Source organism: Amia ocellicauda, chromosome 10 (assembly GCF_036373705.1).
Source record: "Amia ocellicauda isolate fAmiCal2 chromosome 10, fAmiCal2.hap1, whole genome shotgun sequence".
NCBI lineage: Eukaryota > Metazoa > Chordata > Actinopteri > Amiiformes > Amiidae > Amia > Amia ocellicauda.
Window position 1 is genome coordinate 10,873,125 of NC_089859.1, and position 22,875 is coordinate 10,895,999.

The following is a 22,875-nucleotide window of genomic DNA, read 5'->3' on the forward strand; positions in this document are numbered from 1 at the left end:
GCTGTATATATGCATCTTTCTTTAGTCATATTTAAGTGAAGAATAATGACTCATTTCAGAATTACAGATGCTAGTCAGATAAACTGGGTACATTTAAAAAGATAAATGGGTAATCTTTAAATTAAGTTATTTCTGCTAAGTAAACATTTATACACACACATCTTGGATGGTTTTTGTAATGCTAACATAATTATAAAAGAAACAAATATTTTTTTACCTGAAGCTGTACAAAGTGAGAAAGGGAAATGTGGCATTGCCATCATCACCTTGAGCGCCAAAAAAAAAGGACTTTAGAATAGAAAACAGAGAACACTGTGTAAAGAGTTGCTTGTCAACATCAACATTTCAGCACATCCCTATTGAGAATAATTTTGAAAATGCATTAGTTCCTGTATTTTTGCATTGTGAGTTTCTTAGTTATTAACGCTGTGCCGTGGCCATTCGTCTAATTTTTGCGGTAACATACAAGATTTAGCAATTGCTGAAAAGAACAACTGCAGAAAATTAAGAGAGCCTGGCCTTCTGCTCGGTTTAAAAACAATGTCTAATTGCTACAACTCTGGCATCTCTGTTAAACAAGTATGAGTGCATTTCTTCACTTTGCAACTTACAAGATTTTACCATGATTTAGCAGTCTGACAAGGGCTTCTATATGGGGAATGATGGCAGGGAAGCAAAGCATAACTGATAAAATGCTTTCTTAAACTTGTCTCTGTGAGTCTTATTTTTTATTTTTTTTGGTTTTAACTGAATTAAAGCTCATCTCCGTTCTGCAAGATAGGAGATGTCACACATGCAAATGTGAATGACACAAACATGTCACCTTTCCCATCCCTCTGCGATGATTGTCAATGTAGTTGTGAGCATTATCGTTACCCCCAGAGCCTGGCACCTCTCTCCTCCTTGGAGTGCAGGATTTCAGACGGGGCTGGGGGCGGGTGACAGGGACAGCATGAAGATGAATCACCAGGGAGAGTGAGGGAGACTGAGACGGAGTGCTTTGAAGAGCACAGGCACAGATTAAAAGGTCCAATGACAGCGTTTTACCAAAGTGAACGATTTCAAAAAGGCAAGTGCAGTTTTTTAAATCACAAGGCCTTCTCTTTTGGACAACACATCAAGATGCACTAGAGAAGAAAGTGAGCGATGTTTGAAGTGGATGCTGCACTGAGTACTAAGTGTGATACCACTAAACCTTCTGTTATTTGCATCAGTCTTTTAAAACAGATCTTACCATATATATATATATATATATATCATACAGATATATTGTAATCAGCATTTGTAAGGTATACACCTTTAATAGGCTTCTATATTTCACAAGAACAGGTGGATTAAACACGTGAGGGTTGAAAAACAGTGCAAAAACATTTTCTATTGTGAGGGACCATTTACAAAAAAAAATTAAAAAAAAATTGCTCACAATCAAAAAGTACATAATTTCAAAGGCTATTATTTTTCAATCGGCTGCTGGTATTTATACTAATTGTGCAGGGCTTAGGATTGAAACCTCCTACAGTGTTACTGGCAGGAAGGCTGGCAGTTCAATAATGGACTGAGAACACAGTATGTCACAGTTATGATATGTGGAGTCTTTCAGACGTGTCTGCTGCAATTGAAAAAATAAATTGATGCCAAAAAGTTGGACAGCTTAGGAAAACACTCTGAAACGAGCACGGGGAAGGATCAACTAAGAAATTCAACTCTGCAGAGGAGACATTTATAAAACACAAAGGGGTGTTTTAAGCTAATTATTTGGGGAACTGTCTTCCCATCTGTATCGCAACATACATTAATGCCTTCAAGACAGCCCATCACCTTTATTTATAAGCATCGTGTTATCAAAATAACACCACGTGTTAAATCGAACTGAATACCCATTTAACTAATAATAGACTTTAATGAATTAACTATGTCTGTCATTATATGCTAATTAAATGGTACTTGAGGCACAATTTTAAGTGTTGTCATTAATTTCCTGAGCATTTATTATTTATTATGCAGAAGACATATTCACTTAGATCTGGGAATGGGGGGTGACTAGTGTTTTAAATTAATCAGCAGCAGCACCGCCATACAACTGAAAGCCAAGAGAAAACCAAGGCTATCTTCAGTTCCCGGCTGCCTCTCTGCTGTTGTTGTTGGAAGAGCAAAACTAGGTCAATCTCTGGAATACAGAAATGACAGCTTTAATTCCATTGTCAAGCCTCAAAAGTCAGGCTGGCATGGGAAGGCTTCTTGTTTTTTTTTTCCTGAACTTAATTGGGATATATCATTTTGCAGTGATGCAGGAGCCATCACAGCTTATACCAGCACACCACATTCGCTTCAGAGCAGGAATACAAACCACACTGTCTTTTCAAGCCAGTGCCTACACAGTCAATATTATGAGCTTCTACAATTCTCTTTCTTCAGTGGGGTGACATCATGTGGACAAATCCCATCATTACAACACCTAAAACCATGGCTGAGTATTGGAAACTATGTCATATGATGTGTAGATAATCACACATTTCCTTTTGTTCATGTTTTCAATATATTGTGCTAAACTGCCACTATAATATTATGTACTGAGCTCCTTTTTTGTCTCATTGTAATATAACAAAGTGCTAAAAGAGGGCATGTTTTTCACTATCCTTTTTACTGGAAGAAAAAACACAAAAAAAAAACGAAAACAGCCTTCCTCTCCCCGACTGCAGGAGCCTTATTCCCTTGAAATATGTAACATTTTGAGAACATTTTAAATGCTCAAACTGAAGATTTGTGGTTTTGTGCAGTTTTTCAAATGTTGTACACACTCACAAGTACAATACACATGAAAAGATTTAGATCTATCAATTAACGTTTTCTATTTTTTAAACACACCAAAGCAAATACAAACAATACAACATTCTTCTGAGGTTTACAGACATGTTTTCTCTTTATCTGTAACACAAAAGAGTAACTAAACCCTCACTAACATCTGGACCAAGAAACCAATATCTAGTTCAAAGATAAAGTCTGCATTTCACAAGTTATGACTGCCAAAAAGAATACCAATATACCTGCACAAGCTCCACCAAATATTAAACCAGTTTTAATGTAGTTCTTTTCAGGATATTACTATTCAGTATATATAACCTATCATCTGCCAAACTTAAATTATTTAATGGCAGGCGCTTGGAATGTGAGTGTTTGCATGAGACGCATTTAAGAGGCTTTACCGACTGATGCATTAAAGCATCGAAGAGCAACTCTATTATAAACCTGCATTAAAAACAAAACAAAACAAAAATACTTCACAAAAAATTCCCCTGAAGATAGGTACTGTTCAATATAAACTGATTGAAATGGATGCTTTCTACCCAATTACGTGTGAGAGGATACATAAAATATTAAGCTTCATAAGGTAAACATTTGCTGAATCAATAATACACAAAACTAAATGCAATGCAAAATACAATTAACCGCTGAAATGTTAGTGCAATACTGTTTTCAAGTAAAATATTTTGTAATTCCCATAACAAAGTAAATAAAATATTAAATGCGTAGCTGGTATAAAACAGAATATTTTTATATGCGGATTACAAACGTGAATGAGAAAAATAAAAAGTGACTGGCTTGGTTCAACACTTATTTTTCTTTCATATACCCCAGAGAGAAATAAACTTCAGTTAGCAGAGGAAGATCAAACTTTATTTATTGAAACTGCTTGCATACAAAATATATTGCACTATAACCAAACAATGTCAACATAAAACCCAATCTGTTCAGCTAATATGTACAGAGAAAAATATTGCCCCAAGTGCAGTTACATACAAGGTCAGTCTACCTTGATTAATTATCTACAGAATGTTTTAAACCACAACAGCCTATAATGATGTGTGCAAGAAAGGTTTTAAATTCTCATATACATTCCCAAAATAAATAACTAAGAAATCAGTCTTGTTTGGCAACACTTTGTGAAGACATTTAATGTCTTTTTTAACAGTGTGCAGTGTGCTGCAACATCTTTTCTGTATATGTTATATGCATCTGATGCATGTATAATAAAAAATAATACCAGGAGTAAACAATCTATTCTGCAAAGGCTGGGTTAAACCCACATGGTGATGCTCTTCTCAGTTCTGATGAGACATCTTGGTTTCATTTTTATTTTATTGTTTTAATATTGGTAACTGACAATGCCTAATTTCCATCTTTGTACACCACCACTAAACACCCAAGTAAAGGTGCTCTAGGGTATTTCAAAACCCATTTTTAGTTTTCAGTTTAGTAATATACATTAAAAAAAATATTAAAAAAACAACAAAACACATCAGGGTTTCAAGCTGGCATGTTCTGCACTTTAAGTAACAAAAGAAAGAGGAACAGAAGCCACATGTGAATAAAGTTGAGCTTTTTTTGTTTTACCTTGACTTTGTAAATAAAACCACAAAATGAAACCCATTCATAGCACACCTTCCTGAAACCTTAACAGAACAGCCACTATAAATCAAATTTAAAGTACACAGTAGTTCATTTTTGCTCTTCAGTGTCCAATACCTCTCAGATGTGGTCGTTTTTTTCACTGAATTTTGCTATGCAGCAAGAAAGCATGTATTTCTTGTAAACTGCTTCATTGTTACTCTGGAGTTAGTATTTATCAATGAAGACGACGAGTAGGAATGATGGGAGTTCAGGCCAAGTGTGAGAGAATGAGAGAATAAAAAAGCATAACCTCAATGTGGGTTTAAATGGGTTAGAACATTTTCCTAGTACATGGTAGATTATTATACAATAAATTAAGCTTAGATCACAAGCACTAATTATTAAAAATGCTTATAACAGTTAAGCTTAATAGCTCCCTTCTTCAGTTGCTAAAACACATTTAGCTGCAAAGGTTAAAGCTTGAACTTACCAATTAGAAAAAGTGGGCATCTTAGAAAAGTGGGTATACAGAAAACATGACTGCCCTTTCATTAGTATTTCTAAAATATCTTCCATCTATTGCATACCAGTGATTAGTGTAGATCAAGCCAAATCACTACCTTAATATATCACTGACCTACAAATGATCAAGGAAACAGCAGACACTGTATGAAATTGGATAAAAATAAATAAAAACATTTAGAAGCATGCTTTTTGTATTCAAAAGACCTGTATCCTTATGCTCAGACAACACTGCATGCCTGAGAATGCAATCCAGTTGCTTACTTCAATCCAAGTTCCTGGTTTTCTACTTGAATCCCTTTTTTAACAAGGAAGGCATTATTTATTATTATTATTTATTTATTTTTAACTATTTTTATGCAACAAATCAACCATTTTGAAGGACCAGAATAAAAACTGATAGCTCTAGTCACAAAGAGCTCTATGTAGTGCTTTGAAAAAGGATCTGAGGTTGTTTAGCATCTATTGGGGCAGAAAATAATATTGAATCCAGGGCCCTTGTTTTGAAAGAAGCTTGCCACTTAATAGCTTTGGGATGACAAAACAATTAAGAAGCGCCATGCAGTATGGTAGTCAGGCATTAGTATTTTGCCAGGGTTTGGTTACGTGGTGCCTCTGCTTTATCAATTTCTTACACTTCTGAAACAACATAGGACAACAACCTTGTAAGACAAAAGTAAGTTACAGAATTCTCTACATTGCATTTTTTTGATATACAAAATTGTAATTCAGTACACAGTTACCTCTTATGAAATGAACTATTCCTATTAAAATAAACAAACAAAATCCTGCTATTCTATGATAACCTTTGCAGACATTTTGTATTGGGAAAAACTTTTAAACAATCAAACTCATTTAGCGGCTGCATCTTCACATTTTTCTCTTTCGTTTTTTTTTTTTCTTTTGCAATGCATTATTTCTAAATCATAAGAATTGCAAAGCAGATTCAATTAAGATTTTCCCCCCTACCCTTTCTCAGAGTGGGTAGTTATGGTTTATCCCTGCTTGGAGAAAGTAATACAAATAAAAACAAACAAAACAGACATACAACTTCCCTCACGTAATACTATTCTAGAAGACTTCAGTGCAAAAAAACAAAAAGGTTATGAAAAGCATGCATTCTGCAAGAAAAACAAATGTTTCGATGGTTGACCAAGTTCTCTACATATAAGTATATTACATTAGTGTTCTCCACTTCCTCTTCCCTGATTTATACATCCAATTAAGATACTATCCAAACTATATAAAAGGCACAGATCAAACAGGATTTTCTTTTTTGCCAATGATGCAACAATTGTTACCTCACATTGTAATGAGGTCCACCACACCTATGTGGACCAAAGGTGACACAGGACATGAAACATACGCCATATGCAAGTAGTACAAACGATGGCTTTAAGCGATTAATAATCAATTAAAGGTGAAAACAAAGTAAAACATTGCTTTAGATGTTACAGAGCACACTATCTTAAAACCTGTTTTCAAGAACGTGTGTTATATGTGGTTTTAAATCAGCAGGAGTTGCATGTATTTGATAGGTAGTCTAGAAATTCAGATAGAAAACCCCCCACCCCCCAAACCAACTATTTCTCAACTTCTTCTCTACATTTATAAACCACTCAAATGCCCTCTCTATTTGCGGCAAACGTTCATGTTTTCAACACAGTTCAGACGTGTGCTTATTTCATGTCATGTGACAGCCCTACCGACCTGATTCTCTTTGGCCTAACATGTTTCTCTAATAAAGAAGCTTCTGGATCAATGAAACCATACAGAAAAAAATGTTATTAAACAGATAAGACTCTTGTCTATGACACTCCATTCACCAGCACCCTCGGGACATCTGTGCCATCTTGCTTCTCTTTCTTTAGCCCGCGGTCTTTGCCAGGTCTGGGTCGGTTGCTGTTGTTGCTGCTTGTTCCACCGTCAGTGAAGGTACTCTGAAGAGCTTTAGTATGAACACTCCTCTCATTATTGCCATCAATCCTGATCTGCAAATACAGAAATAAATATATATATATATAAAGGCCCAAGGACATTCCTCTTCAGAACATACTACAGGCACCTGCAAACAGTGTGATTCTTTACAAGGGAACAAATGAATCTACATTTTTTTTAAATTAACTGCAGTGTATACTATGCAATGTCAAAGTCCATATACAGAGTCTGACAATTTTTTAATTCAAGGAAATGCATCTAATATCTGCATAACTTTGCTGTACTTACCGATGGCACTGGCCGTGAGTATGTGACACAAATTGTCAGCATTACAGACCAAAAATCACCAACGTGGTCTTAAAGGTAGCACAGTTTTTACCACTTGTTGCCAAGTTTTAAGTGATGCTTGAGCTGAAGACAGGCACATTATTTCAGTTTCTGGACACAAGAGCGAATGCAGTCTGATGAATTACGTGACAAATCCGGACAAAGTGCAAAAACAGGACCAATACATTTCTTCAAGAAAGTCTTCGGGGGGAAAAAGCCCCCCCTGCTGTGACAGCGATACCTAGAAATACCACTCCAACACCAAAATCACAGCAACTGTTTCAACTTGCATTAAAATACCACAGATCAGCTACTGTGTAGGTTAGATACAGTGGATCCAGGACCAAACTATTTTTAGATGGGCAGAAGGGGGGTTGATTGTTACATTTTATGAAAATACACTGTAAAGATATTACTGTGTCAAATCCTTACGTGCGATTTATAGTAAGTTAATAGGTCATGAGAAGGGACTCTCTTATTGTATACAAGGCGTCGTTTTCCACAGTTTGTGCAGCCAGAGTCCAGAAACTGTGTGAGATGATCTCTACTATACAATAAGACACCCTTCACAGGAGCAATTCACTCAGATTATTATTTAGCAGTGAGATTTATGAACTTCAGTCCATATAAGTGAATATTTCAGTGTTTCATGGTAGTCGGGGGTAACCTACTGATGTAATACAATAAGACACCAACTATTGTTGTTTAATGTTTAATTTGCTGAGGAACTAATCTAATGTAAACAAATTATATGTATTCCCATTTATTTATTTAATGTCTAGTGTAATGTTTCAAAATCTCCACGTCACACCTCTTTATGCCTGATGGTGAACAAATAAGCCACTAGCCTAATGGTTTGGATGCACTGAGATAGACACCCAGTGGTCATAAATGGTAACAAAAGCTATCATATTACTCTTTCAAAGGAAGCTCAAATATAGCTTAAGAAAATCACAGTGGAATATTAAAATTCATTACCTGCAAAGAGTCTTCCTGTGGCCTAACCTTGGCCTCCCTAGAATTACGCTGCCGGGACTCATTCCACTGCATTTCTTCATTTCCTGAAATTAAAAATAAAATAAAATGTGTATGTATATATTAACAATATATGTGATGAATATTACTGTAACGACAGCATAATAACATTCATTCCATGTCTTGTTGTATTCAAACCACACTCACCTTTGTACCCCCCCCGGCCTCGGCCCCCTCGGCCCCTCAGACCGCCGCCCCGTTTGCGCCCATCCCCACGCCGGGAGAAGCCATCTCTCTCCTCGTCTGTGGGGGCCAGGGACCAATCACTCAACTCATCCCTGTGATCCGACTCGGTCTCGGAAGCGTTAGAGGCTTCCGAGTTGGTTCCTAAAAGCAAATAGTCCAGAAAATGTATTTGACATTCACAACTATGTATACCAACCAAAACATATATATATATATATATATATATATATATATATGCATACACACATACACAGATAAAATGAAAAGCTCTGACAGGCAGTGTTGCATTACACAGAGTATTTTGTCCTCATTTTGTCAGTCAGTGTGAAACTGGTCTTTGATTAATTGTAGTTCTGTAGATGAGCATAGAGGTGTCCGATACCTGATGCAAAGCCAGGTCCACGTCTGCCACGGCCCCTGCCACCAAACGGCTTCCCACCTCGAGAGGGACCCACGCCGTCATCACTGATGAAGCCCTTGTCTTTATCCGAACGGCTTGCTGGGGGCCGTGGACCTCCTCCAATTTGTCTAAGCTGCTCATCAATCTGTAATCTCTCCATACGAAGCTGATCCACCTCCTAAAGTACAACATTGAATGTGTCAGGTTCCTCTGTTAAACTCCACAGTTTGGTATTCATTATTCATAATTGCTTTATGGATATATTCATATTCTGTTGGAAAGCTAATGCCATCTGAATAAATGTGGTGTATCTACTTAAAGTTTAAATCCAACTATCTCCACTCCCCACTACCCCCCCCACCCGAGACGCTTTATAAGGCTCAGAACAGAAGTAATTAACATTAAAACAAATACCAATAACTCACCTTCAGATAATTGAGATGATAATCCAGCAGAACTCGTGCATTTGAAATACTTTCCTTTGTTCCAACAAATACAAAAGGCACCATGCCCAGCTGTAATTAAAGGGAAGATTTAAAACAACAAAAGACATCCCACTTCTCTAAAAATCCATATCATTTATAATGCTTGAAAGAAAGCTACATTTTTTTTCAATTAGACCACTCTGCCCAGAGCAGCTTCCTGTGTTCTTGCACATGATAATAACAGTTAAGAAAGTTAACCCAATGTTAGTTAGTATAAAATATTTGATTTTAGATTTGAGGGGACTAACCTCAAGCATTTATTTGTACTGGGTTGATAAACATGCAAAGTATGGATCTTTAAATAAATAACATAGCAGCTTGGTATCTCTACCAAATTTAAACCATCTCTCTCCCGTCTTCAAAACATACATTTTCAGAAAAAGTAACTGCTACAATGACTCCATTCCAACCCAGATCTCTTCCCCAAAGGGTTTTGACTGCAAGGGGCCCAAATTAATATTTTCTTTACTTAATGGAAGGTTGTTTGTGAAACGGCAAATTCATTCAAACCAACTTACCTCATCTTGTGGATTCTTTTTGTCATTTTCAGCCTCAATTCGAACTCTGACAACTCCAGATTTATCTACAACTTCTTGAATAAGTTTCCCATTTTTTCCAATGACTTTTCCTTTACAAGAAAATATTGTAAGTGTTAAGATCATCTTAAAATGACCTGCACTTTTAATTTTAAAAGTTTTGCTTAAAGGAAACCTTTGCATGAAATAACTTGACAATCCACAATCCCAAAGCAAAACTACAGATGTATTGTTTCCATATTCAATTCTTACCTACTAAATTCCTTGGTACTTTGATTACATCTTCAGAAAATTCAAGATAACTTCTAGCTTTCCTTACAGCTTCTTGATCCTAGGAAATATAACATTATTATTAATAATAATACTTGGTTTCATAATTTAGATTCAGTCACATCTTAATGGATAAAAACCATAAAATACAGTTTCCCAAACTGAATCAATCTTCCTACAGGAGTAAGTCTTACATAAATGTCACATGTATTTGTCATGTATGTATCTTGTTAGTATGTGTCATGATCAAGTACAGAACTGTAACAAAGGCAAGGAAAGATGACAAACATTTTCCCTTTGAAATCATTGGTGAACTTGCCTCTCCATATATGTGGAAAGTGCAGGTCTCTTCATCCAGGTCAATGGTAGTCACTCCAGGCACTTTCCTGGCCTGCTGGATGTTGGCACCATGAGTACCTATCGCCAGGCCCATCAGATCCTCTCGTACAACAAACTGCTCATGGAAGCGAGAGGCCAGCTGCCGGGAGCTCTGATTAAACCAGGTTCAAATATAATTAAGACATGAATCATGTTTATTGTGTGTAGAATTTAAGGTAAAAACATTGTAACAAGCAATTAACAGCAAAGCAAAATCTTTCAAAGCCACCCAATTCACTAACCTCCAGCTGTCGGCTAGCTTCTTCATTTCTCATCATCAGAGACAACTTGGTACGCAGGCTTCTGAAATGCATGTCACTTAACATGGTTGCCCTCTTTGCAGTTACTTCATTGATAGACTGTGGAACAAAGAAAATACATAGATTATGAAATGCAGTAGGCAAATAAAACAGAACTGCTAAAATTGCAATGAACACCTGGTAACATACCAAGATAACTAGTTGGTTTTTGTCCGAATCGTATGTCACGTTAAACGCTCCCACCGCCTTCTTGAAGTCTTTATGTGCAGATTCTTTTGCACACCTTAAGTAAAACAAATAAAAACACAAGAAAATATATAAAACAAAAGTATTACTCATGCAGACAAAAGCAGACACTATATATAAACTTGGTTAGCAAATGAGGAATCATGAAAAGCAACAATGTATGTAGTCGTTTAGTTGACATGCTTACATTTGCCGCAGGTCGTCTGGCACATCCATTCTGACTTTGAGGAAAGTATTTTTTGTTGCTGGCTTATTTGGATTAACAGGTCTTAGCCTCTCTATTGTGACAATTTCATTGAAGGTAGCATCACAGGCTGCATATTCTATAACATAAAACTGGAGAAATGGGGAGGAAAGCTTTTTAGACACTATGACATACCAAAACCACACTAACATTTTTTTTTTTTGCATTTTCTCAATAATTCAAACTAGGGGTGGGTGGTATACTGGTATGAATGTGAATACCAGTATGATGTTGTACCATGATATGGATTTTGTTATATCATGGATACTGTGATGAAATAATACATTAATTAAATAAAGCGTTTAGGCCTATATTGTTTTGTTCTAAATTTCAGTTGAGTAATACAGTAATTATTACACATTATTTGCATTTACTATAACAATACTGTAACAAAGAAAAAAAGAATAGCTAGAAGCACATTATCAATAAGTCACCAACCCGACAATACATTGTGAAAAACAAATTTTCTGTTTGAAATCAATACTTCTAGTCACTGATTGAGGTCACAAAATATCATAAGCTGTGCTATAAACAAATAGCACTATAATTAATCATAAATAACAGATAAAGTACATATTCACTTACAAATTACAAAAATAAAATCCCAATAGAGCTTTATTAAATCATAAATAACAGATACAATATGTATTCAATTCAGTAGCTACATAAATAAAACCCAGTCACTTACTCTCGTTTTAAATTTCAATTGAATACTTCTTAATGTTGTATGATTCCAAAACAGCCTTTTATTAAATCCAACCCATGGCAGTTGTAGTTTGTTTTTCAACTCTTTAATCTCACCACTTTTTATCGATAACTCCGGTTACATGCCTGTAAGCAGACATCCTACAGAAAAGTACCGTGCCCAGAATGCATCACACTGTCGGCGTGTTTATGTGGGGTGGTCGCGCACACTTCTGCAGAATGTCTGAGTATTCATGGGCTTAATGGTCATATTCTGTGCAGATTCTGTTCAGAATAACTAAAGTCTGCTTGTCACACACCATTTATACAGTCTGAAAAGACTGTAATGACTGGTGTTATGCTGAAAACAGACTGCACTATTTATATTTGGGAGGAGTGAATTTTCCATGTAGCAGTAATTGTTTTAAATTTTCTTTACATCCTGAGAAATTGAAATATTTTCATACACAATTTTAAATTATACTTACTTAATTCATATACTTTTATTCATGTTGTGTGTTTGCATAGTTTTGCGAGAGAAAAAAAACAATGGAACAATTGCATACTATGTCCAATGCCTCACCCTTTCAGGTTTTATGAGGTGAGGTTAAAAGCTCTTTTGTCATCTATTATTATTATTTGAAGGGCACAATTTCATTAAAAAAAAAAAAAAAAGTATGGTGATGTGATGTATCCTTATCATCCAGATGGTGGAATATATTGTGATATTAATTTCAATTCATATTGGCCACCCCTAATTCAAACCATAAATAGAAGTGCTAGAATATATAAATGCTTTATGTAATGAAAACAAACGCATAACAGCTGACAACAAGGATAGGAAGTTACTGTAGTCAATAGTGATAGATATCATCTTATTACAGATACATAGGCCTTTTGCTTTTGTACACAAAGTGCCCTTTTTAAAACAAAAGACAAAATCTAATGCTTACCTCTCCCTTCACCATCCTGACTTTTGCTAACCACCATCCACAGGGTTCTTTGTCATTTGCTCTGGAATACACCTAGTGCAATAATGTAAGTATTAATTATATATATATATAAACATTAATTTGTATTGTTTCAGTGTACATGGAGACAAAACACTAACAAAATTGGAGTACGGGCTAACAAATAAGTCACTGTTTAAAGTTTACTTGTATATCAGCTGTAATTTGAACCAATTATATAATTTGAATCAGTGTTAATTCTAAGAATAAAATTCAAGCACCTTTCATTATAATCTGTTAAAAACTAAAAAGAAAAAACTTCTATATCTACCCATTTACTAAGGGTAGAATATCACAGGTTCTTCTGTATTGCCTAAAATGCCCTTGGCTTCATGCAGCGATATCCTCTAGAATTTGATTTGCACTAGTATTAGTGCCTTAAATGTTCATCCACATTCCTGTATTTAAGTTTATGTATTACTACAGGGAGTGAAAAAGCATAGTATTGTTGTATGTAATATTATCTGCGCTGTGCAACAAATGTATTTATTTCCTTGTACTTGTCCAAGAGCACCAATTAAAACTGTACTGAGGTATTAATAACTGTACTGTATTATAACTGTTTTGAAGACTGTATAAAAGTCCATTTCAACTCAATGAACACATCTAGTAGCCCATGTTAAGACATTCAAGCTCTCTAGCACAAAAGAAATGATTGAAAAGTTCTCCTACTTGTGGAGGATGTAATGTTTCTTTACATCCTTCTTCAGAGCTTCTGATATTTACAGGGTTCAATCAGCAGCACAGCACATTTGATCTAAATTATGTTAACACAAATGAAAAGCTAACACATGTAACTTAACTGGAAATAGATTTAAAAATACTTGTCCGTTACTTACAGCACATACCTCTACTTCATCACTCTCGTTAATTTCTTTCTGAAATCCTGAAGGTGGGGGAAATCGAACATCTTGGAAGGGAATCTGTCTCTCAGGCTGCCAGCTATAAGAAAAATCAGGGCACTGCATTCAATTGCATGTAGACTAGCAAAAAAGCAAGGTAATAAATACATTTATAAGGACACTGTATAGCTTTTACGTTTTTAAAGTCAACTCGTGCAAATACAATTTCCACAACAATGGAATGATGGTAGATATTTAAATGAAATGTTATGAAACAGCATTAAACTATATGCATACATCTGAAACACTAAAATGTGTATTTAAATAGCATCAGATTAACTTTCATCGTTGTTGACTGGCAATTGATATTTTACAGTGTATATATTTTTTGTAGTACTTCCTATAACATGTGCCTTAATTCAGTGCAAAACTAATGCTGTACTATTTCCAGACATCACAGGCAACATTCATTGTATTAAATGTATATCCTATAAACAATGTAGTTCTAAAATTAGAATATAACTGTATTAGACTTACTTATTCTCAAATGTAACAGTGACAGAGTCATCATGAACGTCCTTCACAAAAGCCTGGAATTAGATTTTTGTTAATTAGTGCACATATTTCTATATACACATACATTTACTTTATTCAAAAGTCAATTATATTTATAATGAGAAATTAAGTCATTCCCAATAGTTATAAGCAAAAGGCACATGCATTTAAATGCTTCTGTTTTCTGTGAGAATGGAAGTAAATTGTTACATTAACAAAATTACAATAGTGATTGATGGTTACAAGATAAGACCATTAGGCTCCATTGAAACAATTAGTGCGAGTACTTTATACAATTAAATGGTTCTATATTTCATGCTTAAACATTGACTGGAAATTCTGCTAATTACTGATGTTCTAAGAAACTGTTTTCTTTACTTTGGAAAGAAAGTATAAGGGGTTAAAGCAGTTTGCATTGTAATCTATTAATTTATGTAATTATCTATCTAGAATTCCTAGACTGTAAAATACATGTTACTCAATAGTACATGTGACAGTGACAACACAAATAAAATGTATGTTTCAAGGGGTAAACATTCAATAACAAGAAAAATAGTATACAAATCTGAAAAATTGTATATTTATTTAAGTTCCTTTCACTTTGATAACACAAACAACATTAGATTATTGTATGAATAAGGAAAAGACGCATCTAACTAGTATTGGTGGTTAAATAAGTGAACATGGAGTGTGTGATTGTCAGGAGAGGAACTTACAAACTAATACATTTCAGCCCCTGGATTTTTGCATGCATTGCAGCTGCTGCACTGGAATTTAAGTTTCTCATTCTTTTATCAATGCAATGAACTCCTCAGCCGGGGAGGGAGGGAGAAAACTCAACCCAGAGTAACCTATCGCCTTTCTCCCCAAAATAGACATCTAAAACGAGAACTACTACCACACATACGCAACAAAGACCATACATCAGTAAGTCTGTCTTCTTCCAAACTGAATATAAATTAAATACACTTCATACCAATTTTGTATGGGCAAAATTGTAACTGGTTTATTGTGCATTACTGACGTAAACATATATTGAACAATTCATATTGAGTCAAGCACTTATGCAACTGCACATATAGCTTAGTATTTGGGGATTTAACGATATATCAGATTATATCTATCTAGCTATCTGTGTGTGTGGATAGACAGACCGATAGATATTACTAGTCTAGGAGCGAGGATAAAGCTTCATTCTGACAATGGCGAAAACACTGCAGTTTTGTTTGTGTGTTTGATTTGATTTTGTATACATTTTATGAAGCAACAGTAGGTTACACAGTATCTCGATTAGAATTGTTAGCACATAGATATAGGGATGTACATCAATATAAATATACTGATATAGATTACAGTTAGGCACGAAGGACATTTAAACTTCAATGTATCATCACTATAATTGATTGTACACAGTGGTAGAGAGTAGGCCTTGTTCGATGTCTAAGGACGGTACCACTAGATCAGGGCCTACACAGGTAGGTTATCTTTGTGTGCAAAATAAATAGCACAGCGTCCTGCAACGCACACCCGTTCAATCACAATCAAGCGTCAACTGTGCAAAGAAATGGCACCACTACCAATGAAATGCAGCCCCGGCCTACATTAAGCCTCCTACCTTATAAAAGGCTCCACTAGTTCCTCGGACTTCCACAGCCAACTCTTCCATGACTGTTGCAATTAAATACTAAACGGCGAGTAGGTCGCTTTCGTCCCTAGAAACACCCCCCTGCTACTCTCCTTCTCCTCGCTACTGCCTCTCACAACGGCGAAACCAAGCCGACTTTTTCCTCCAGTTTTCTAATGAAATGAAAGTGAAACATTCATGTCTCGTCTTTGCACAGTTCGCACCAGCTGCTCCTGAGTGCATCGATGTAAACACAAGAGCCTCCCCTCTTACCCTCAACACGTGATCAGAGAGGGCTTCAGTTCAAGGGCCTCATCGCTGGGCTGAGCAGGGTAATGAAACTGTACTCCTTATTTCTCCATGTTGGCTCCAATTACACAATATTTCTTCTACATGGTAGCTACAAATTCAGAGCCAAAATGGCTTCCATTTCATGACTTTCTTCAAGACCAGACAAAATGACAACATTGTAAACCAATCGTTTTGCAGAAGGCGCCTACAGTCCGATTGTAGCCAGTGAGAGCAGCACTGGGGTGGAAAGGGCGGGACCACAGTTTGAGTTTTTGGGACGTCCAGGGACGGCGGGTTGCTAGGGCTCTGAGTTTCACTGGGTGTGTCGCAGTGCGCTGCGAGTCTCAATGTGAACTAATGTGAATGATTTATTTAATTCATTCATTCATTCATTTTTCAGTCACCATTAACGACACATTATCAACTAAATTGTGCCCCACTAATACCACATTCAAATAGTCATTCGGTCTACATGTGATCAGTTTGCTTCCCATCAGCCAATACTTGTCCAGGGTTTCACATACAATCGAATATGATCTGATGATTGTCAGAAGTAGAAGCTAATGAAAATAAATAAATAAATACATATATCCAACATTTTGTAAAGCAAACGAAGCACTGGTTTCTTACTCTTAAATAAACTGGGTTCATTTCTTAAAAAAATAAAGACATAATAGGTCATGTTTATTACACATCTCTGATGGGTGGGGTTACCAGATTTATAGAGTGAAAAAGTGTAATACATTTTTATAAGGCAGTAATAAAATAATAATAATAATAATAATAATAATAATAATAATAATAATAATAATAATAATAATAATGAAAACAATACAAAAGCAACCTTAAAAAAACATAATCCAAGTAATTTGTGTGTGTGTGTGTATATATATATATATAAACTAAATCATAATAATATGATGAAATTCACTCAATTTAATATGTTTTAATTACATGAAAGTGTTTTGTTTTAAGAACAAATATTTTTTATAACACTGTTAAGGGAAGCACGGGATTAATTATTAAGCATTTCATAGTTCATGAATGGGACAAAACAATGAAACTTAAATCTGGCACAACCCTTGTAAAACTGCAGCATCTGGTAATACTAACGATGGGTCACTTACACATTTGTACATCTGAGCATTGGACCAGTTTTGATAGTGTTGAGCACAGTGAACTGGGTCAAATGCAGTCATTCTTACACTGTAAATAAGGTGTTAATCCAATTTTATATTTTTTGCAGATATAAAAGAAATGCCTTAAGAACTAAGGTAGAGGTTTCAGATGCAATGTACAGGCAATGCAGTGCAGAAGAGAGTCTATAGAATGTGATTTTCCCACTCCACGTGTCATACCTGCTGACTCACCCAGCCCAGGCAGAAGTGATGGTATCAGACACTAGACACTTCCCCAATCACACCTCTCTACTCAAATTCCTTATATATCCCCACATCCATCTGTTGTGTCTGGATGGTCTCATTCCAAATGACCCCCCACCGTTTCATTATATGGATGGATTGTACGACATTGAAACATATAAATGGATGTAGGCAGTAGTGTATGCTTTGTTCTAAAAGTTAAAAATATATATTTCTGCCAAGTTGGCAAATAACTCAGAAAGAACTATTATTTAAAACTTTGCTTTGAAACAGAAAGGAAATGGATGTGGTTATGAGCTTATGATGTTTTGTTAAATGTATTATATGGTCTACAGATGTGTGAGATCTCTCCTCAGATTCAGGTTGTCCATAAACAAAAAAAGGTTGAGTTAAAGCATCGACCATAAATCTCATGAAGGGTTGCATTGCAAATTCTCAGAGTGTGTGAGAACAGTGACACAAAGCTGTCCTGTTTCCTGAGCCAACTTCCTTTCAATGCAGGCATGGTTTTGTCCACAATATGCCTGTGGATTTTTAATCAAGCAAGAGTGCTTATTGCCCCTTCTACAATCCCATGCTTACTTCATATATGCCATGTTTTATGTGTTTATTTATCTACAAATACATTTATTAATTTTAACATTTGAAAATATGTAACTGTTATAAAACTTACAAATTCAAAGTAAAACAAGGGCATAGTTAAAGATATTCATAAGGGAATAAATGGACATTAATGGCAATTCATTTTTTTCATTTGTAATAACATTTCCAAAAGAAAATGAAATAGAAAGGTTTAAACTTCTTGATGGCAGCATACAGCCCCTTGGAAGAGAGATTTATAATTGGCTGCTGTAATGTAACTCTGGGGCTTGAACTTCCCAACTGTTAAGCAGTGATAGTAGTTGAATATGCAATAATAAATCAGTGAAAGCATGACAGCCTGTCATGCACTGAGATAACGTTACATTACCAGAAGGGCAAGACATGTATGTGTCTTTAAAAAGAACGGGAAATAAGTTACGGCCTTACTAGGCTGTTACAACTTGGAATTGAACTGGGTAATTTATTGCATGGTCAAGCTGGCAGCAAAGCATGTGATGAACACTACTGTGGTTTAGAATGATCAAAGTCAATTTAAAATAAACAGTTACTTGTAAGTGTGTGAAATTAAATATACACAGATATGCAGAAGCTGAACAAGGGACTCAATGTTTGTTAAGGCCTGGAGGTATTATCCCATAAGATACAGTTTTGGAATTTTGAATCATTTAGGAGCCAGTGATGGTTCTTCTTAAAATAACCAACATATATCCTGATCACTCTGCACCTTGATTATGTGCATACCATCAAATCAACAAATACACATCTATTAATTTATTTTCTCATTTAATTACATTTCCTTTTACATGGTGTTTTATTATTAAACTGATAGTTATCTTGAAGTTTCAGTCAAAGATGTTACAACCTATACAAATGCATACAAGAGGTGGAAATAACAAACAGTTTTTTCCCGGATTTATTAAAGTCAAACCCTAAAAAAGAAAAATTGAGTTTGTTTAGTCTCTTATCAATTTCTCTCACTAGATGTCAGTATAAACCCAATGAACAAGAGAGAAAAGCTTTGATTTTTGTAGCAAACTATTTGCTTTTAGTCTATTGCACAAACAAGCAAAGCAGCAAACAATAAGTAACTACATTAATATATTTACACAAATTCAATTAAATTGGTCTTGCCATTTAATTTTTCTTCACTGGATGTTTTGAACTTGTATGTTTTACTTTAATTCAATCAGAATAAAACACATAACATGTTAATTTGTTATTTGAAGGGCTGCATAATTGCAATGAGATGGTGTGAGAAAACATACTGGATAAATTAATAAAAAATCAGCTTAATCTCAGTTCTCACTGTTCGCACTTACAATATATGTGAAGGACTGTGAAGCAGAAAAGGGATTAAAGGTAAGAAAGATGGTAAGGGAGAAAAATAACAGTTTTGATTTTAGCTTGAGATACGGGAAAAGTTTTTTTTTATGCCTATTAAAAAACAATAAAAAGCAAAGCAAAGCAATATATATATATATAGGTGTAATGGTATGAGAAGATATCATGTTATCACGGTATATGGTGTAGTACTAATATTATTAGCAATTCAATTTGTAATGTATTAAATATGTTTGATAAACACACAGAGACATATATTATGAGGTGGTATCATCATTTTTGACTTCACTTCTTCACAGAATTCATTTTGTGCTGCTGGTAGGTCAAAACAGCTATCTGTGTAGTTTTTATGTGCAGGTTTTAACACTAAGTGTATAGAAAAAGGTGTGAAGTGACCGCCCTGTGCAGAGTCCAGCTGGCTCGAAGCTGCGGCTAATTCATGCGTGACGTCACACCAGGTCCTGCTCGCCGTGTCTCGGTCTGTTTAGCTGTTTTAGCGCTAACACAAACCCATTACCAAACATCATAATAACGCACTCAGGGGATAGATATCATGGTAAATAGGTGTATAATATATGGTTGAATACAGGAACGTAACAACAGCATCTCTGCATTATTTAAACCATTAAAAAACGTAGTGAAGAAAGGAGTGACGAGCTATTGGGTGCACCTGCGCGCTGCTCTGGCCTGCCACCTGGCCCGCAGTCCCGCATAATTAGCTGCTAATTTTTAATAAATGAAAGTGTTATTTATCCCTAATAATCAGGTTGCTGAATGACTGACTGTGCAACAAAGAAGCCGAGCAATGTTACTGAAAGTTACTGAATGTTACTAAACTACTTTCATGTATAGGGTTTTATAAGTCTTATAAGCAACTGATGTTAATTAAACTTTCAGGGCATATTTAGAAAGAATAGGTACAACTTGTAATGTAAACAAACAAAAAAAATGATTCCCCACCTTTAATGTAATAACTTGAATGAGAAAATGGCAACGATATGACAACCGTCTGTTTTTGAAACCGAGGTGCACCGTGAAACCGTCAAACCGTTACATCCCTTATGTAACTTATGTATGCCCTGTTGGTAAAAATGATGTCACAACCCAATACTAATGGCAGAACAAAACAAAGCACTATAACAATGCATTACAATGCGCCTCTAGTGGCAATTATAGATTCTTACTGACAGCCAGGATTTATGATTCATGATTATATGTAATTCCTGTGCAGAGATGGACATGAACTTTTGAAACCCAGTGGATTTAGCTGTGAGCTTTAGAAAACCTGAACAGCTATGTGTTATTGTTTTAATGTGTTCACTATCTTTCTTTTTTGAAAGCTCGCAGTGGAAAGCCTTTTTTTTCTTTATCTGAAGATGCTTAAATAAATGTAGCTTGTATGCTAATTGCCATGAGAGTTCTAGCTCAGTGAACAAACCTTTACCCAGCTCTCAGGAGGGGCTAGGTTCATTTCTGCAGCCTTGATATGATATGCATTACAAAGTATATACATTCATGCTCTGTTTGTTTTTCTTGAGAGGCAGTATTTCTGGGATGTGTTCCTCGTCCTTTGTAACATTGTGGTGATGATCAGTCTCTTGCTGTTTTTACATGCTTTCTCAGATTATTTTTTTAACATTATATTTATTTTTAGTTTTCTGTCCCATACAAAGGTTACGCATCAGCTCACTGTCTAGGAACAGAACCCCAACAAATCTATTATATAGCTCTGATGTATCCATAAAATAGCAATGGTTCTCCGAGACCTGGAGGGAGACAGTCCTTTATGTTGTATAGGTTTCTAAATCCTCAGTGGCTAAAGACTAGGAAACTGTGGTAATTAAGTACATAATTGATTAATTTTCAGTCATTAAGAGCTCTAGTGGAACAAAATCCAGGAAACTCAGTAGGTCTGCAGGTCCAGAAGTGAGTATAACTAATGTATAGTTTTCTGCTAATATATCATGCTAATTAGGTCTCTGGGAGGTACTTAGTGCTGGCCTATTACAAGTAAGTACTCCTGCAAAAACTGTACTACTTCAAAATAGCATGTTACGCAAAGTTTGGATTAAACTACATTTATGGCTAATGTAGAGAGGATTTATTAACCTTAATATAAGAAAGTCATGATTGAAGCATGCCAAACTAATGTATTTCACTTTTATACTTTCAAGAGGTATAATCTGTCTCATTGCCTACTTATCTGATAATGTGTTATAATGTGCAACGTCTCAGTGTCATTTTAAAAAAGGAAATCTGTTACAGAAACATTTCAGACCAAATGGAATAGGACTTAAATTTAATAAGCTGGGAAATATATATTGTCATAAATATTACAGGAAGCTGATACCAAATTGATCGCTTTTCTTATACATGTGCTATGTATAAACTATTTGGACTTATTTATCACACAATGAATCATATAAAATGTCAACAAAATAATGCATTATCATTATCATTAGCATTAACACAAAATGAACATGAAACGAGTTTGTATGTCTTTAAAAATATATGTCATACTCTCTTAATGGTTTCAATCTGTTAAATGAACATAATTACAGGATATAGTCAATTTATTGCAGGACTTTTTAATGCTTAATATGAATTCTTTATTGCTACCCATGTAGAGTAGAGAAGAAATGTGTACCTATAATATATGTGAAATATAAAGTCTGTTTATGTCTCCAGATTCTTAAAATCCTTAAAAGTATGCAGTATATGCAATGATGACTGAAAACATTAACATCACATGAACTGTATAACAAAAATCCCTACAGTGACCTTAATCATAGCAAGATTAAAACGGATATCAATCAGGAACATGCTTTTTTAGTTCTCTTCTTCTGTATCAAACCCCAAAATAGGTTTTAGATCTCCAGATGAAACTCTGGCACATTTTTGCTGGAGTTTGTGATGATGTGAGGGATTGTGATGTAATGTTCTTTTTAGAACAATGGGATGCCAGATGAGAAGGAAGAGACTGTGGCAGCTGTCCATTTGGGACATTTTCTTATAGCTTCTACTCAGTCACTTACACTGATTTAATTTGTCTCTCAAATATATTTCTATCGTCAATTTTCAGGTCTGGGTTATGCAGGGACATGGCATATTATTTTCCTCTTTGTCTGATTATAGTCTATCTAGATGCAATAGACAGAGAGCAGACTTGGAATATCCTTCAAACAGGCTAAAGGCAGGGGAAAAAAGCTGCTGATAAATTAAGTTCACCCTGTGATGTTATTTTTGCAATCTGATGTTCTCTTTTTCAATTTGTTTCCTTTCATTAGAGACTGAAACACTTGCGAATATTGCTGAGGTTAGCAAATC

At 35.2% G+C, this 22,875-nt stretch overlaps 1 protein-coding gene across 3 annotated transcripts; it reads right to left on the reverse strand.

Moving 5' to 3' along the window:
• Positions 1-3,653: 3,653 nt before the first annotated feature.
• On the reverse strand, positions 3,654-16,193 carry fmr1 (fragile X messenger ribonucleoprotein 1). 3 transcript variants are annotated; one of them, XM_066714971.1, is made up of 15 exons: positions 15,923-16,193; positions 14,290-14,342; positions 13,759-13,852; positions 12,854-12,925; positions 11,160-11,308; positions 10,916-11,009; positions 10,709-10,825; positions 10,408-10,578; positions 10,071-10,149; positions 9,801-9,910; positions 9,223-9,312; positions 8,780-8,975; positions 8,359-8,538; positions 8,155-8,237; positions 3,654-6,902 (listed from the first exon to the last, which is right to left on the reverse strand). In XM_066714971.1, exons 1-15 carry the CDS (start codon positions 15,971-15,973, stop codon positions 6,720-6,722), a joined length of 1,722 nt encoding a protein of 573 aa, XP_066571068.1. In that variant the 5' UTR covers positions 15,974-16,193; the 3' UTR covers positions 3,654-6,719. The 3 variants fall into 3 exon arrangements, with proteins under 3 accessions (XP_066571068.1, XP_066571067.1, XP_066571069.1); XM_066714970.1 differs by having other exon boundaries at positions 13,750-13,852; XM_066714972.1 differs by lacking the exons at positions 14,290-14,342; positions 15,923-16,193 and adding an exon at positions 13,583-13,667.
• Positions 16,194-22,875: the final 6,682 nt, after the last annotated feature.